The 16,868-nt window shown below is 34.4% G+C and overlaps 1 protein-coding gene across 8 annotated transcripts in view; it reads left to right on the top strand.

The window, feature by feature from the left end:
- RALGPS2 (Ral GEF with PH domain and SH3 binding motif 2) overlaps positions 1 to 16,868 on the top strand; it is a 164,794-nt gene that overhangs the window by 117,003 nt on the left and 30,923 nt on the right. For 6 of the 8 annotated variants that reach the window (XM_027074314.2, XM_027074312.2, XM_027074313.2 and 3 more), the window contains 6 exons: positions 3,447 to 3,584; positions 4,586 to 4,676; positions 9,305 to 9,372; positions 10,952 to 11,087; positions 11,888 to 12,039; positions 15,341 to 15,395. In XM_027074314.2, coding sequence (XP_026930115.1) covers positions 3,447 to 3,584; positions 4,586 to 4,676; positions 9,305 to 9,372; positions 10,952 to 11,087; positions 11,888 to 12,039; positions 15,341 to 15,395 — 640 coding nt within the window. The remainder of the gene's footprint in view (positions 1 to 3,446; positions 3,585 to 4,585; positions 4,677 to 9,304; positions 9,373 to 10,951; positions 11,088 to 11,887; positions 12,040 to 15,340; positions 15,396 to 16,868) is intronic. The other 2 variants (XM_053209458.1, XM_053209457.1) reach the window with 1 other exon arrangement.

The raw sequence follows: 16,868 nt of genomic DNA, 5'->3' as shown, positions 1-16,868 counted from the left end.
ACCTTTTCTGAATAAGTTTCTTTTTTTTTTTAATTTTTTTTTTTAATGTTTATTTATTTTTGAGAGAGAGACAGAGCGTGAGAGGTGGAGGGGCAGAGAGAAGGAGTCACAGAATCCGAAGCAGGCTCCAGGCTCTGAGCTGTCAGCACCACGCCTGATGCAGGGCTCAAACTCACGGACTGTGAGATCATGACCTGAGCTGAAGTCGGACACTTAACCGACTGAGCCACCCAGGCGCCGCTGAATAAGTTTCAACAGCGAGATCTCGATTTCAGATTATATAACGGGTTGAAAAGCAGATAAAATTTAACTGCCAAATGGATTAGTTTCCACAGTATATTAAGAACTTAGAAATCAATAAGAAAAAGACAACCCAGAGGGAAAAAATGAACAAAAATCATTTCATAGAAATGTAAATGCATAACCTCATAACTAATCAAAGAACTGAAAATTAAAACAGAATGAGATATTATTTAGCACCCACAAGATTGGCAGAAATTAAGACTGGTAATATCAAGTGTCAGCACAAGTATGGATCAGTAGAAACATACTGTCAATGGAGTATGAATTGATACAGCTTTAAAAAACAATGTGGCATCGTCTTGTAAAGTTGAACACGAATATACCATATATATGTCATATTTATAGCATATGATAGATCTATGTATCCTAGAGAAATTCTTTGTGTACCAGCAGGGAGAAGTAACTGTACCAGAGGGGAGAAGTAACTGGAAAGTCTATCAAATAAAATGAATAAGTAAATTATGATATAGTTATATAGTTACAAATTCTTCAATTTAAGGAATTACAGCTACATTTAACAACCTGAATAACTCTTGGAAACAAAATGGTGAGATACAGCCATCACAGAAGGCTATCTTTTTAAAATTTTAACAGACACCTATAAATTACTTGTGGTGTACCTGTTTGAACTTTACCAATGTTACCATTTGACTTAATCACATGTGCATAAAATAGGATTTTTTTAAAGCTCAGAAATAAGCAAAAGTAGATAATATATTGTGCAGAGCCACAGACATATGTCTTGGGGAAAAGGAATAATCTTAAGTTTTGGAATACTAGTTCCCTCTCGACGGGAGGCAAGGAGATGACGCAGGGAAGGAACAGTACTGGTGATGCTGTAGTTTGTAACTTGACTGGTCATTCACAATTTATTTATTAACACATTACATGTGTTAGAATATACTTCTTTAAAAGGTAAAGTCATGATTCTCATACAGATACAAAATGAATATATGTCAAGGTTTTATTTAAATCATTAAATTTATAAGGGAATCAGGAAAATTTTGCAACCATTTCAAGGGAGAATTCAAACTACTACACATTCCATGTAGGCACTAAAGAATGCTAAAATGAATTTACAGATAGTTACAAAACTGCTCAACATCCATAGAACATGAATCTGTTACATTTTACTAGATGTAAGCAACTGGCATTTTTATGGACAAGAATGTGTATTATCACCAGTTTTCAACAACTTACAGAGTTATAAAATAGCTTAAAAAAAAAAAAAAAAAAACACAGAAGAATACACCGGAGGCAAGACACCTAGTAATCTTTTTTGCCTTTTCAAAGTCTGTCACGTGTAAACTTATCTATGTGTCAAAGATTTCATTAAAAAGAGATGAAGGATAAAATAAGTTAAGTGGACTAGTCTTTGTTTCTCTTAACAGGTTTTGTTAAAGGGAGAGGGGCAGGGTGCTATCCGGAGGAGGGAATCAGATTTGAATGAAGGGTTGCCTCGATTTTGTTTTCTTGAAGAGGAGGTGGAAGTGTATGCATGGGCTCTAGCAAAGGAGCTGACGGGGGCGGGGGGGGGGGGGGGGGTGATAGTGGAGAAAACAGCAAATATTTTAAAAGAAGCAGTAGCAATTATATTCAAAGTCACAGTTTAGATCTGGGAAGGAGAAACAGATTCATATTCCTCTGAGATTGAAGGAAAAGGAAAGAAGCTAAGCTAAAGATTCATTTGAAGTCATTAAAAAAAAATTGAGAGTCTAAAGAAAAGGAAGTATTTATGATAGATAGCTTAAAGAATACCATTAAGATTTCCTGAATGGAAAGGAATGATAATAGGATGAATAAAAGGATTGCCACACCAACCTTTTAGGTTAGTTGTTTTTAAGCACCTAGTGTCAAAACACTGCACAAGATTTTCATTTTCCTAGAGTGCAAGATAGAGCAACTGCCTTAAGTGAGTTTATAGTCATGAACAGATAAGATATAAACCTGAGAGTTCAGATTGTAAAGTCATAAAAATTACCAAGTGAATGGTATTATAGATACCGTGTGAATTTATAACAGCATGTAGGAGAGAAATTTGTGTACAGGTATATATACTCTGAGCTCCAGCTCTATTACTAAAAGTTCACATGGCATTAGACACATATCTGTGGCCCTCAGATTCTTCATCTGTAAAATGAGGGGCGAGACTAGACAGTTCCTAAATTCCTTTCTTAGAATCTGTGAGAAAACCAAAGAACAGTTGACGCTGACCTGGATATAACAGAGATGAGTCTCAGAAACAGTCAAGGTGAATGAAATGGCGTGAGAAAAAAACACAGGGCTTGTTTGGAAGGCAGTGTGTGATGCATCGGTTGTGTTTTTTCTGAGAGTTCATGAATGTGGTATTTTTCTCTTTGAGTATAGTTGTCTTACACACTTTATATTTGTATAATAAACTCTCAGGAAATATTTTTAAGTAAGTGACCTTGCATATCCAGAACTGGTAGAACCAAATTATTTTGGAGGTTATGTTATTTTTGTTGGTACAGAGAAACGGGGTCGGGGTTGGGGGAAGAGTTAGCTTCAATTTGTAGTCCTATGCACTGTTTCAGAAATTCAACTGCTAATCTTCAAAACAAGACATTTTTACCAGGATGAGGCAGTTTTCAAAGTATTTAATATTCAGGTGATAGTTATCAACTTGAGGCAAGGGAATATAGAACTAATACTAAGTAACTACCCCATGCCATGTACTGTCTAGGCTAACTTAGCTGCTTCAGCCGATCCTTAGAACATAGGCGCTAGTTGTATAGACATAAAAACCGACGTACAGAAGTTAAAATAAGTGTCTCCATATGTACAACTAGTCAGAGGCAGAGACAGTTCAAGAGCTCATCTCCTTTCCACGAGGTTCCAAAAGTGCTGGTTTCTGACTCCAGCCTCAAACTATGAAATGGTATCATAAGGGACATTTACAAAAAACACATATTATTTACGTATCTGACCCCAAATCCATGGAAATCTAGGCCTCAGTCGTCATGTTTTAACAAGGCTGTGGTATATTAAATAACAACAAATCCTAAATATGGCATGTATATTGAAATACAGTTGTAAAGTAGCTTTTTTTCCCCCTTTTTCATTGTGTCCTACTCTTCCAGGCTACAATTAAGAAAACACTCATTTCTCTCATTTTGTTTCAGGTATCTATTTGTCAGATTTAACATACATTGATTCAGCATACCCATCAACTGGCAGCATTTTAGAAAATGAGCAAAGATCAAATTTGATGAATAACATCCTTCGAATAATTTCTGATTTACAGCAGTCCTGTGAATATGGTACGTTTTTGGGGAATACTACTGCACCATTATGCTGTGATTCTGTTGATTCATTTACCTGAACCAACCATTTGCCTTCATTAGCCACTTTTCACATAGCAGGGAACATTATCCTAATATAAAGGAGAATAGTGATTGTTTCATTTCACTCTTTAATATTTAGCATCCTGTTTGAGATTTTGCTTTTAAGGAATTGAAATATTTCATATTTAAATTTTTAAGTTTTATCTTTCACTCTTCTGCTACTTTGTAGAAACTGTGCTAACATTATTTATAAAATTATTTTTTATTATCTTCATGTCATTTGATATTCCTCAACTATTATGTAAATATTTCTTACATTTTTCAGTTAGGGAAGGAGCTAAGACCTCTGATCTTGGTAACAATTGACTAGCTTTCTTGAGTTCGATAATGCGTAGATAACCAATTTTTGTTCAAGATGTAGTTTATGGAAACATATGTAGGAAGAGCTTACACAAACTCAGGTGATGAGCAAAAGGGTGTAGATTTTTTTTTTTAATGTTTTATAATGTTTGGATGCTTTCAGTTTGATAGGGAATAAAGATACCCTAGTGGTATGTGTTTTTATAATATTAAAAAACAGTGAGCATACTGTTTAAATTATCTGATTTATTTAAAATAGATTTGTCTTAAAGCTAACTTATATGCATGTATACTTTTAAGAAAACCTCAAAAATTTCCTGAAAGTGTATATGAGGAAGGAAATTTATCCAATACATGGGATTTTGTCAATGGAATTGTTTGGGGAGAAACCAGAGTATGTTTGCTTTTTTTTTTTAATCTACATAAACAGCATGCCTTTAGTTTTACATTAAATAAAATTAAATAAAATCTACCTCAGTAATGTCCTTCTAGAGTTCATTTAAATTTTGGTGCCACATGGCCTTAATTTTTGTTTAAGTATCTTTTTCTCAGATTAACTTTTAAAAATCTGGTTAAGATATACTTTATAAGATAATCTCTTATCACATTTTGCCTAGATATCCCCATGTTGCCTCATGTCCAAAAATATCTGAACTCCGTTCAGTATATAGAAGAACTACAGAAGTTTGTGGAAGATGATAATTACAAGTAGGTTGGATCTTCAAAAGTGGTCTGTTTAACTTTTTCCTGTCTTCTACCCTTCCGTCCCCATGTATTTAAACATCTGACTTTTATATCGTATCATACAAATGCCTATTCCAGTTGTGTCTTTACAGTAGCAAAGGTACTTATGTTTTTTTTTTTAATCACTTGATATGATTGAGCCAGTATACAAATACCTCGTCTCTTCTTTTGTTTTAAAGTATTTCACCTTTCTCAAGTTGTTGCGAGCTGATGTTTGATATTTGATAGTTGTGGTTTGGATTTCTTCCTTTCTATATCGAAACGTTGAATCTTTATGGAAATGTATCTTTATTTATTTTTTTTAAGTTTATTTATTTAGAGAGAGAGTGCGTGTGCATGCATGCAAGCAGGGGAGGAGCAGAGAGAGAGGGAAAGAGGGAGAGAGGAAATCCCACGCAGGCTCCGCATTGACAGAGCCTGATGCTGGGCTCAAACTCAGGAACCAGAAGATCATGACCTGAGCTGAAACCAAGAGTCGGACACTTAATTGACTGAGCCACCCAGGTGCCTGTGGAAAGTTATCTCTTAATAGATTGAAAAACTAATGAAACAGTCTACAAATAGGAAAATTACTCCTTTTTTTAATGGTAATTTTTGACATATCTTTGAATTTGTTTTTAGTTATTTTTGTGGATAGAGAGAATAATTGAACTTTTTTACTTCTGGGTTAGAGATATGTGTCCAACACCACACTTACCCTTTTCTCTATTGTAGCAAGTCCTTCACTAAAGATCTTAAAAAAGCACTTTTAAATACCGTCGTCCGTTTCCTTCTCCTTAACATCCACAGTACTGCCCAAGGTGGGAAGGATCTTTGAATTATTAATCATTTTTATTTTCAGTGGTATGCTGCATGTAATCATAACTGCCAGTGTTTTTTGTTTCTTTTTTTTCAAAAGATGGGAGGATAAAGAGCTTATTTATTTCCCTTGGGGCTTCTGATATTTCTTATGACTTTCTTTGTTAATTTCAAATAAAAAAAAATTTTGCTTAGCCTTATTATGCCAATTATTCCCAAGCTTTCAAATTACCTTTTGTCTTTCACAAATATTTTTTACACATACTTACTTTATAACTTACCAAGGTGAGAGACTAGGCTATTTTTCAATATTAATGCTTTATATAAAAATTTTCTTACAGTGGTCATCAACTTTCTTGTTGCATAAGTTTCAGCAGTTCTTGAAGAGCAGACTTAGTACCAATAAAAGGCTAAAAATTCTGGAAAATAACTAGAAATAACTTTTCTTTAAAGACTAAATATATTAAGCTCTAGGTATTATATATTTAACTATATCTATACTAATGTTTAAAAACCGTTATTGCTATCTGTTTCCCCATTTGGTAATATTACCACTTTATATTTCTGTATCAATTTTTATTTTATAACAGATTGTACATAGTAATTCATTTGAAAATATGTGAGGTCACTGAACCCGCTTTTCAAGGCTGGAGTTTTTTCATAAATCTGTTGTCCCGCCCTAAGTTGTGAGCTTCTTCAGTCCGATGGTCTGTATATTGTATTGACCACTATTTCTTCTGTGTCATCTCTAGTCACTGACATAGCATAAAACACTCATGTTTTGTCCAGTGAGGTATGGAAGATTATCTTAAAACTCAAAATATGATTAAGTAGTTATTAAAAATTTCTATACCTGGCTCAGACTTACTAGATTTAAAAGAAGTTAAACTATTTTGGGCACCTGGGTGGCTCAGTTGGTTAAGCGTCCGACTCTTGATCTCGGCTTAGGTCATGATGTCACAGTTCGTGAGTTTGAGCCCCCGTCAGGCTCTGCGCTGGCAGCGTGGAGCCTGCTTGGGATTCTGTCTCTCTCCCTCTCTCTGCCCCTCACCCTCTCATGTTTTCTCTTTCTCTGTCTCTCAAAATAAATAAATAAAAACTTTTTAAAAATACAAATAAAAAATAAGTTAAACGACTCAGTAGGGGTGAAGTCTAAGAAATTGTTGCAGTTATAGAGGATGGTGAATTGTTATTGACTGCTGTGAAAATAAAATAATAAAGTGTTTATGTAAGCTGATTTTTACTTTGCTAAAAGGATAAAATAGCCCAATAAGCCACTAAGTAGTGTTAAATCTCTGTAAATTGACATAAGATACCTTCATTTTTGTAGGAAAGCTGATACTATTGTACTGATTTTTGTTTTCATGAGTAGCTAGAACCAGAAGAGCCTTCTGATTATATTCATTTTAATAAATATTTACTAAGCTTTTGCCACAGGTGAGTTATTATGCTAGTTGCTAGGATTATAAAAACAAAATCTTATTCTTGCCCTTAAGAAATTCAGTCTAATACAAAACACATCCACAAAACAGATGACTACAAACCACGTCAAACATCACCGTAATAGAGATATGCCCAGGGTGCTGTGGGAATGCAGACATGGGGGGAGACCTAACTCAGCTTTTGAGTGGGAAAAATGAGGAAAAAGGAAACGTGAACAGCTTCAGGAGACGGTTGTCACCTGAGGCTTAATCTTAACAGGGGAGTGGGAGATGTCTCCACATAAAGAGTGAAGAAAGGTGTTCCAGGGGATGGACTGACCAAAGGAATAGAGAGGGAAACTGTTTTTGCTTGGGGGAACAAGTCCCTTGGTGTTGTGTTGTTGGCCTCATATGGGAGACAGAAGAAGATAATTTTTAAAGATGCAGTTCTGATGCATGAACCTACTAATTCAGTGTACTGAAAAACAGCATTTTAAGATAAGAGCTATTAAAATAATTAGAAAAAAATGGTTTTTATGTTGAAAGAGATTTAAATAAAAATGACACCTTGTTTATCCAAAAACCTCTGTTTTTGGCATCTTCATCTATATAGGCAACCAGTATAGATAATACAAATTACGTGCATGTTTTGTTTGTTTGTTTGTTTGTTGGGGTTGTTTTTGTTTTGGTGTGTAAAAAGTGATTTTATCGAAGCACAGGGACAGGCCCCTTGGGCAGAAAGAGCTGCCACATGCATGTTTTTTAATCAGCATGAAAATCTTTCAAAGTTACTTCATTTTAATACTGAACATATCTATTCTCAGCGAACTAGCAGCACTATTACTGGATGGTGTTTTGATGATGACACAGGCAACTGACACTCTAACCTCACTGCGTGCTTTAAGATGCTTTTTATAGTGCTGAGAGCAATGTGATTCACCCATGGCTTCCTTTCTGTTCCTCTCTTTTGCAGTTCTTTATTAAGAAATTGTAGTTATTTTGTTTACTTCTGTGTCCCCCACCTACTAAACTGTAAGCTTCAGAAGGGCAGGGACACCATGTCTGCCCTTAGTCTCTCTTACATTCAGCGCAAAGAGCACAGTGCCCAACACAAAACAGGTGTTTAATAACTGTTTATCAAATGAATGAATTCATGGGGCACCTGGGTGGCTCAGTGGGTTAGGCGTCCGACTTCGGCTCAGGTCATGATCTCGCGGTCCATGAGTTTGAGCCCCGCGTCAGGCTCTGTGCTGACAGCTCAGAGCCTGGAGCCTGTTTGAGATTCTGTGTCTCCCTCTCTCTCTGACCCTCCCCCATTCATGCTCTGTCTCTCTCTGTCTCAAAAATAAATAAATGTTAAAAAAAAAAAAATGAATGAATTCAGTACACTCTGTAGCCCAAATAATTAAACTGCTGTGTAAAAAGAAAAAGAGCAGAGAGTTCTGATTAACTGTACATCTATTCAGTGCTGTATTTTACGCTGTCAAACAATTAGAATATAATCATATATAATTCCCTTGTTAGGTAATCAAGTAAATCAGCTAAGAACCTATAATAGATTTATCATGATGAATAGCACTTGTATTCTACAATTTCATTAAAAAAACAACTCCAGTGGGTAGAATGCTTTTTAAAAATATTAATATTTAGACAAATATTTAGTAATAATAGGCTTTGTGGACTATACCAAAGTGTTTTCTACAACTGCTTTATTATTCTATTTCCTGAAAGTTTCCGTGGATAGGAGTCCTAATCTCTTATTGCTGTGGAACTCAAAACTGGATATATTAACCTAAATGAAACTTAAGTACCAGGTAATAAACTTTGAGTTAGGACAGGGATATACTAGGAATTTTGCAGACAACCTTTTTATTATTGAAGATTTTTTAAGAAGTTGAATTGGTTTTTGGGGGTGTTTTTCAAATTTTCAGTTCTAGAGAAGCCATTAACTCATCCAGCAAAGATTCTAGAAATAATTTGCATGATACATTTAGTAACATACATGAAAATTCCTGAATTGAAGTGTCAGGTATCAATATAACCTCAAGTTCTATCACTTTGTAGTCATTCATCAAAAATCTTTAAATACATTGAACCATTTGGCAATATTGGGGTACTTTGGAAAGATTTTTCTGTTTTTAATTATAACTTGTTAATGTTTTTCCCCTCCCTAATATTTCCTAGAATAACCGTAAGATCAGCTTTTGTATGAAGATGATAAGAAATTTACTACTGAAGATTGCTCTTGAAGAAAAATATATAGTTGAGATTGTTTTATAAAAATGCTTAATTTTTTGTGAGCAAATACATAATCTTAACGTTATTTTGTCAAATGTTAATATTTTATGTGTTTTGTTTCTTTTCAAAATGCAGGCTTTCATTAAAGATAGAACCAGGGACCAGCACACCACGTTCTGCTGCTTCCAGAGAAGATTTAGTAGGTTGGTGCATAGTTTTCTCTGATGACTGAATAAAAAATCAGATAACCTAATAAGAAAGAATGTGCTTCAAAGTAAATATACTTAGCACATTTTATAATAGACACAAAAGTTGATTTTTGATATTAAAATATATCACTCTTTTGTTTGGTTTTTTTTGTTTTTTATTTAAAAAGTTGTTACTTGAGGGGTGCCTGGGTGGCTCAGTTGGTTGCGTGTCCGACTTTGGCCCAGGTCATGATCTCATGGTTTGTGGGCTCGAGCCCTGCATCAGGCTCTGTGCTGAGACCTCAGAGTCTGGAGCCTGCTTCGGATTCTGTGTCTCCCTCTCTCTGCCCCTCCCCTGCTAGTGCTCTGTCTCTCTCTCTCTCTCTCTCTCTCAAAAATAAATAAACATTAAAAAAAAATTTTTTTTTAAGTTGTTACTTGGAATTTGTAGTAATGTACAAACAAGCCAACTAATCAAGAAAAATAGATAACAAATAAAAAAAAAGATAAGTATTTATGAATATCTCTTCTTTTTATTATTAAGAATACACTGTCCTAGGCAATGAAAGTTGATTACATTAGGCATTTCTGGGGTCTGAGTGGAAAATTTTACTAATTTGAATAATTATAGAGGTCAGTTTTAGTGACTTGACTTTTTAGAAAGTTCACTTTAATACTGGGCTACATACTGAAAATACTAAAAAAATAGTCACAGTTCCTTAATTTACTTGTCGCATTGTAATGGGGATAATATATGTATTCCACAGATAATTAAAAATGAAAAATTGGAGATAATTGGCTATTATTTAAGAAATTATTAATAAGCACCTTTTTGTAATTTCAAAGGCAGACTTTGGCCCTAAGCTTCATAATACCGCATCCCCTCGAAGTATTTGGAGGCTGATCTAATAAGATGTGGAGGAAGCAAGGAGACAAGCCATGACAATATCTAGGAGAGGCTTACAAGCAGAGGAAAACATGGCAGTTTAATCTCTTAAATTTGCTTTTGTTTTTATTGTTAAAGTGATATTTCACAAATCTGTGTACTTTTCAAGTTCTATTTTTTTAAATTCCCATAAGCCTGGCGATGTTAATATAGATTAAAATTCCAACTTGAATGCTTGACCTGCCCTGCCCTACACTCTCTTTCTCTAAGAGAAAACTGAAACTAAGAGAAAGAAGCAGTGTGTAAACTGAAATGAGCACTGAGCTACAGGACTCAGAGAGCTGAGTGATTGATTAGTTCAGGCTTTATGTGCAACGTGATATCCTGAGCCTGTCTCTTCTAATTCTTCTTCCTCTGTAAGTGGGGAAAAATGCTTCTACTGCCTGCTTAATGCAATAAAATAGATAGGAAGTAACAGATTTGATATGTTTTGGATTTTGTGTTTTAAGCAGAAAGTATATATTTTAATGTTCAGTCATTTAAATAGAATTAGCAATATTATTTTATTTAAACCACATTTTAAATTTTCTATCAAGGGATTAAAAAGAAAACACTCTTTTGAAACCATTTGAAAATTTCTCTCTCTCTCTCTCCCTCTCTCTCTCTGTCACACACACACACACACACACACACACATTTAATTCTTAGGTCCCGAAGTAGGAGCATCTCCACAAAGTGGAAGAAAAAGCGTGGCAGCTGAAGGAGCCTTGCTACCGCAGACGCCACCATCCCCTCGGAACCTGATTCCCCACGGACATAGGAAGTGCCATAGCTTGGGTTATAAGTCAGCATCTTTAACTTTATCTTTTCAGATTTTTGAATTGTTTCTAGTTGGATTTATTTTCTGGATATTTTATCAGTTAAAATAGTGTCCTGCGTAGTTTTATTTGTATAACAGTAGTTTTTTTCTGATTCAGTAAAATATCTTGTTTGCTTAAAAGCATTTAGTTCTTCCTTAATTTGGAAATAAGCTTCTCCCAACAGTGCCTTTACATTTGGGGGAGATAAATGAACTATATTACAGAGCATCATCGTAAATAATATCAGGAAAGCAATATACCATTTTCCTTTTAAATTATCATCTTTGTATCACGACAGTCATTGTTTGTCTTAATCAAAATGAGTCGCCATAAATTAAGGTTTATAAAAATTACTCCTTTTATTCCTAAACATAAAAGGAAACTGGTTTTTTGTTTAACATCATTAACTTTGCAAGACTTTTCTCAAAATGGGGCCCATAGTTCACCTTTGCCATGATTTTTGTGAAAATTTAATAGTTATTTTCCAAAAGCAAATGTAAATAAACAATTTTTTAATGGACCTGAGACTTAAGGTGAAATTAAGGTATTGTCTGTTATATAGATAGATAAAGGCCTGGCCTGGTTTCCTAAAATATTTTCCCTAAACTGCTGGTTTGAGGCTTTCATGGTGAAATCTGTGTGTTCATTAGTATGAGAGTTCAGAAGTCAGGTCAGGATAGCAGGTAAGTCTTCTGTGTCCTGACTCTTTATATAAGAGTATCTTTTATATTTTGAACTACCAACAGTAATAAAAGATATGAAAAATATTTCTCTTTGTTTCCAGTTTCATTCATAAAATGAACACAGCAGAGTTTAAGAGTGCAACGTTCCCAAATGCAGGGCCAAGACATCTATTAGATGATAGCGTCATGGAGCCCCATGCACCGTCTCGAGGCCACGCTGAAAGTTCTACTCTTTCTAGTGGAATATCAATAGGTGAGAAATACTTCTCTGGGAGGATTCCAAATTATGTACAATGAGACTTTTAATCAAACTCAGCTGGAAAAAAAGAGTCATTAATCCTATTATACTTAGAGAAAAATTGATAAAAGCAAAGTTAACAATTAGATATAGGATCATATTACTAGTAGCTTCCGAAGTTAATAATTCATGGTGTTTTTAAAAGTGCTTGATGGTTTTGACTCCAAAAGGGGAAGCATTTGAGAAATGGTGGGAAAAGAAGGTAGACTGGTTGAATTGGTTACTTCATGCAGTTTGTAGGAATGAGGAAAGAGAGGCAGTGTTGGTGTACTCCCTGTCTTTTGGATTAAGCAGCTAGTTAGATAGTGGCACTGTTGCCATAGTAGAGAAGACCAGAAGAACGGTCATTTGTAGGTGGTGAAGTATTTGTGAAGGAAGACTGGGTTTGGGGAATTGGGAATTCTGTTTTAGACATGTTTGGTCTACATGGAGTTGTCAGGTAGGTAACTGAATATATGACTTGAGCTCAGTGGGTAAGATTAGGTCTGTAGAGACAAGTATAGGAGTTAGCATATTTATAGTATTTCAGGCCACGGGACTGGTTGAGTTCACCAAGGGAGAGAGTGTAAATAAATAAGACATACTAATGTTTAGAGGTCTGATTATTTTTTTTTTTTTAAATGGGCCATCAGAGGAAATATGAAGGAGGGACCAGTGAAGTAGGAATAAAAATCAGGGTGTGGGATCAGAAAAGCCCAATAGACAAGTATCTTCAGGAGGAAGGAAGTATCACTGTCAAATGCAAGAAAAAGAAAACATAAGAATGGGAATTGATGAGTGCATTTGGCAAGATAGAAGTCATTGGTGACCTTGATAAGAGTTGCTTCATAGAATAATGTGGGTGGAGTCCTGATTGGAGTAGCCTGGAAAATGAGAGGTGAAGAAACACAGGTAGTTACCGTGAAGGGGACTGGAAAATCAGGACCATACTGGAAAGGGAGATGAGGAATTTGTTTTTACTTCCTAAACTTATTTATTTTCTGAATCTTTTAGATGAGCGTTATTTCTTTTGATAATTAGAAAAATTTCATAAATACTGATTTATTTTTTTAAAGGAGAAAAATGTCTTCCTCTCTGATTAAGTACCAGGTTGGTCAAGGGCTATGCCAATTGTTAATAGGATCATCTTAGTATTGATGAACAGTCAATAGAAAGAAATCCAAGAAGGAGTTCATTTTCTTAAACATATTGACTTCCTTAACCTCTGAGAGTTCCAAACCTTGTAAACAAAATTGATTTAGAGCTTTCTGGCACCATTCAGTTTTTTAATTCCAAAGTTCCCCCTTTGACAAATGCAAATGATTAAATAGTGACAAAATTCACAAAATACAAGACCGATTAGCCACCTGAAGTACCTCTTTGTTGATACTGTAAGTCGTCTATATGCAGGTATCAACCTCAATCTGAAAAATAATACAGAGAATAATTTTGCAAAAGAGAAAGAAGAACTTTTTTCCCATTAAAAATTTGTTACACTATGGAATCCGGCATTCCACTTAAATGAAAAAATAATAATTTTTTAAATTACAGCTCTCAAGTATACATATTATTTCACTTTTCCCCCTCATAAGTTTTATAATGAAAATTCTTTAGTTTAGTTGTGGCTTTTACTTTCTATAGCTGTTCTTTTTGTTACCACAGGACAATTATTTATCTGGTTATTTTATTCAGTTACAGTTAGTGTCTCAGTTTATAGGCCTTTCTTTTAGAACAGGAAGAGACTATTTTAATTTTTGCCTTTGTGTTTATTTTTTATTAATTCTAAGGCTGTTAAGAGGATAAGCAATAAAGATTGTTACATCCTTGTTTGTAAATTAAGAATGTTAGACATAGTACCTTGCAAGGTTTTTGTTTTAAAACTGTATATTCTGGAAAGAAAGTAAATCTGTAACCCTAGATGGTAGATGTTACACACACACACACACACACACACACACACACACACACACACACACATACACACACAATTTATAATTACAAAAGGGTTTTTTCCTTAGCTGTAACTTTAACATATAATATCAATCTGTACCATAGAGGTTTTGAGAAAGTACTGCAGAGAAATTCACCAGTGCTTGGGACAGTGGCCTCTGTGGTCCAGATATCTTAGATAACCTGAAGAGGTCTTGCCTAGCCAAGAGAAGCATATCCACTGTGGACTGGAAAAACATATTTTCTACAAATAAGTCATACTAATTATGATTCAATTTTCAGTCTTTGCCACATAATGTTACAAATCAAAAGATGATCTAGAATACCCTACCGCCACTAATAGAACACTTGCATTTTCTCATCTGACCCACACAACCAGAAAATTATTTCAGTGCATATTAACTAAGCTCTTCCGAGGAGAGTATATAGCTAGGGCCACTCTAAATACATAGACGAGGTATTAATCCATCACATATAATGCATACCTTTTAGCATTGGAGTTTGAGTCTGTCATGGAACACTGGTATGAAAGTCTGATGGACAGTTTAACTTGATACATATGGGATACATTAATCATCAATTTTATTGAGAGCCAGAATTATCTTTAAAATAACTTTTAAATCAGTGTAAGCTGTTTTTGACTCTCCAGATTTATTCTTCTCAGTTTTTTTCTTTAGCTAATTTAAAACTTTGTATGTTAGCTGCTATTCTGGCCAAAGAGAAAGTTTTTACATTGTTACGGCACCATTGTTATTTCTTTCTTTCTAATTTAGGGATTGCATCCTCTTCTACCTTGCCTCTAAAGGAAGAAGTTGAATTTCATTAAACTTCTTTTTTTTAATGTTTATTTATTTTTGAGAAAAGAGAGAAAGAAAGAGAGGAATTTCATTAAGCTTCTTATCCTTAAGGCAATAATGGGTTTTTAAAGGAATACAAAGAGAAGGAAGTATATCGCAAACCTCTTAAGAATTTCACAATTATATTTGTCTTAAATTATGACAAAATTTTGAAATTTTGAAAAGTTTTATGCTTATGTACATTCTCTGATGGTAGATAATTGTTTATAAACATAATGCATTTGAGCTATAAGTAGACCTGCAAAAGTGTTTTATGCTCTTTGTTATTTTTGGTGGTCTTGTTAACTATATTCCAGTATATTGCAGAATAAGCCTCGCAGCAGTAACACAAGAATGAAGAATTAATTTGTGGATGTTCACCCACAGATAACATGATTATCATTTTATAAGTACAATTAGAAAATTTATTTTTAAAATACAAAACTTAAACTAATTCTGATGTTTAAAATTAGAATAACTTTTGATTTTAGGTAGTAGTGATGGTTCTGAACTAAGTGAAGAGACCTCATGGCCTGCTTTTGAGAGGTAAGAAAAATTGTCCATTTGAACTGCTTTGAGCTGAGTTGGTCTTTCTTAAAAGATCATAAACATTTTAACAGATAAAATTTGTTACATATCTGGAAGGGACTATTTATAAGCTTACAACTGGTGGCAGAAATTAGAAGTTGATATTTAAGTCTGGAATTGAGTCTTAGCTCATAAATATATGTTTATTTGGTGCCTTGACACGAGGATTTGAATTTTAGTACCTTTAAAACAGTAATAACCAATCATACTCACCTTACCTACTTACGTGTTTGAAGTAAAATTATTGCCTTAAATTCTGGTTCATTTCAGTAGTTTTAAGGCATTTAATAGAATGGTCTACTTCATTCTCTGCTACCTTGTCAGGGGCAAAAGGACTTAGTAAATTTTAAATTATACTGTAAGTAAAGCAGCTTAGAGTTTGAGTTTAAATTGTCAGCAACTCAGAGTTTACATACAGCACACAGATTTATGCTGAAATGCTCTAAGTCACACTCTATTCTCCTTTCTTTAGGGCTTTAAGTAGTGGAAGTTGTGCTCTTCCTGCAGCAAATCCCATGCTGTATTGATCTGCCAGTATAAGATCTCCTTAAAAATGTAGCCAAACAGCGCAAATAATTTATTTACTAAATATCCATTAGGACTCTTATATTGTCTTTGACCATTTCAGTTCTTCCATTTTCGGATTTATAAGATGCTTGACTCTTGCCAAAATAATTGCCCCCTTTTGTACGTAAACTGGACATCCTAAGTTTCTAAGCAGCAGAGTGTAGTTGAGATTGAAGTTAGAGTATGGAGTTGAAAATAGTTACCTAACGCCCTATCAGTCACTTCTTAATAGAAAATAATTTTATTAACTATACATTTGAAATTAAACTATATTGGAACTGGAAAATTATATTCTTGTTCTTGATGAAACTTCGTAACGATTTCTCTCCATTATGTGATTAACATGCTGTTTGTAAACCCAACATTTCAAAGTACTTTTAAGCCTTTCTTCTCTACTTGTCAGTGTTATCAACTCTTACTCTGCTTTGGGGGGATCTTACCTTGTTTTTGCATACTATTTCTCTTCCAGCTTTTACATTCAGTCTCTTTATTAAGGTTTTCGTGAAACGAGAAAAACATGAGAGTTGCCTCTGGCATGCTGTCGGTACAAGTCATTTTAGTTCTTTCCCTCTAGGAAGAGCATCATATGTTGGTTATAGAGTATACTGTAATCTTTAGATAAAAAAATAATAATGGAAAAAGTGTTTGTCAGTTTGAATGAGTTATAAGTGAGTGAGTAACCAGGACGGTGTCGTGTTCAGTAATCTGTCTGTCCTCATCCCAGCAGGTTACTTCTGAAGACTGTATGTAACGATGTTACCTTCACATCTCAAAACAGTATATTTCTTTTATGACACATGTTTTGCTTTGCAGACATTTTCAGCTAAAAAAAAAATCTGTCTTTGCTCCAAGTTTAAATCTGTG

This window comes from Acinonyx jubatus, chromosome E4, assembly GCF_027475565.1.
Source record: "Acinonyx jubatus isolate Ajub_Pintada_27869175 chromosome E4, VMU_Ajub_asm_v1.0, whole genome shotgun sequence".
Classification (NCBI taxonomy): Eukaryota; Metazoa; Chordata; class Mammalia; order Carnivora; family Felidae; genus Acinonyx; species Acinonyx jubatus.
Note: the sequence above shows the minus strand (reverse complement) of the source record. Positions and strands in the feature narration are given on the sequence as shown.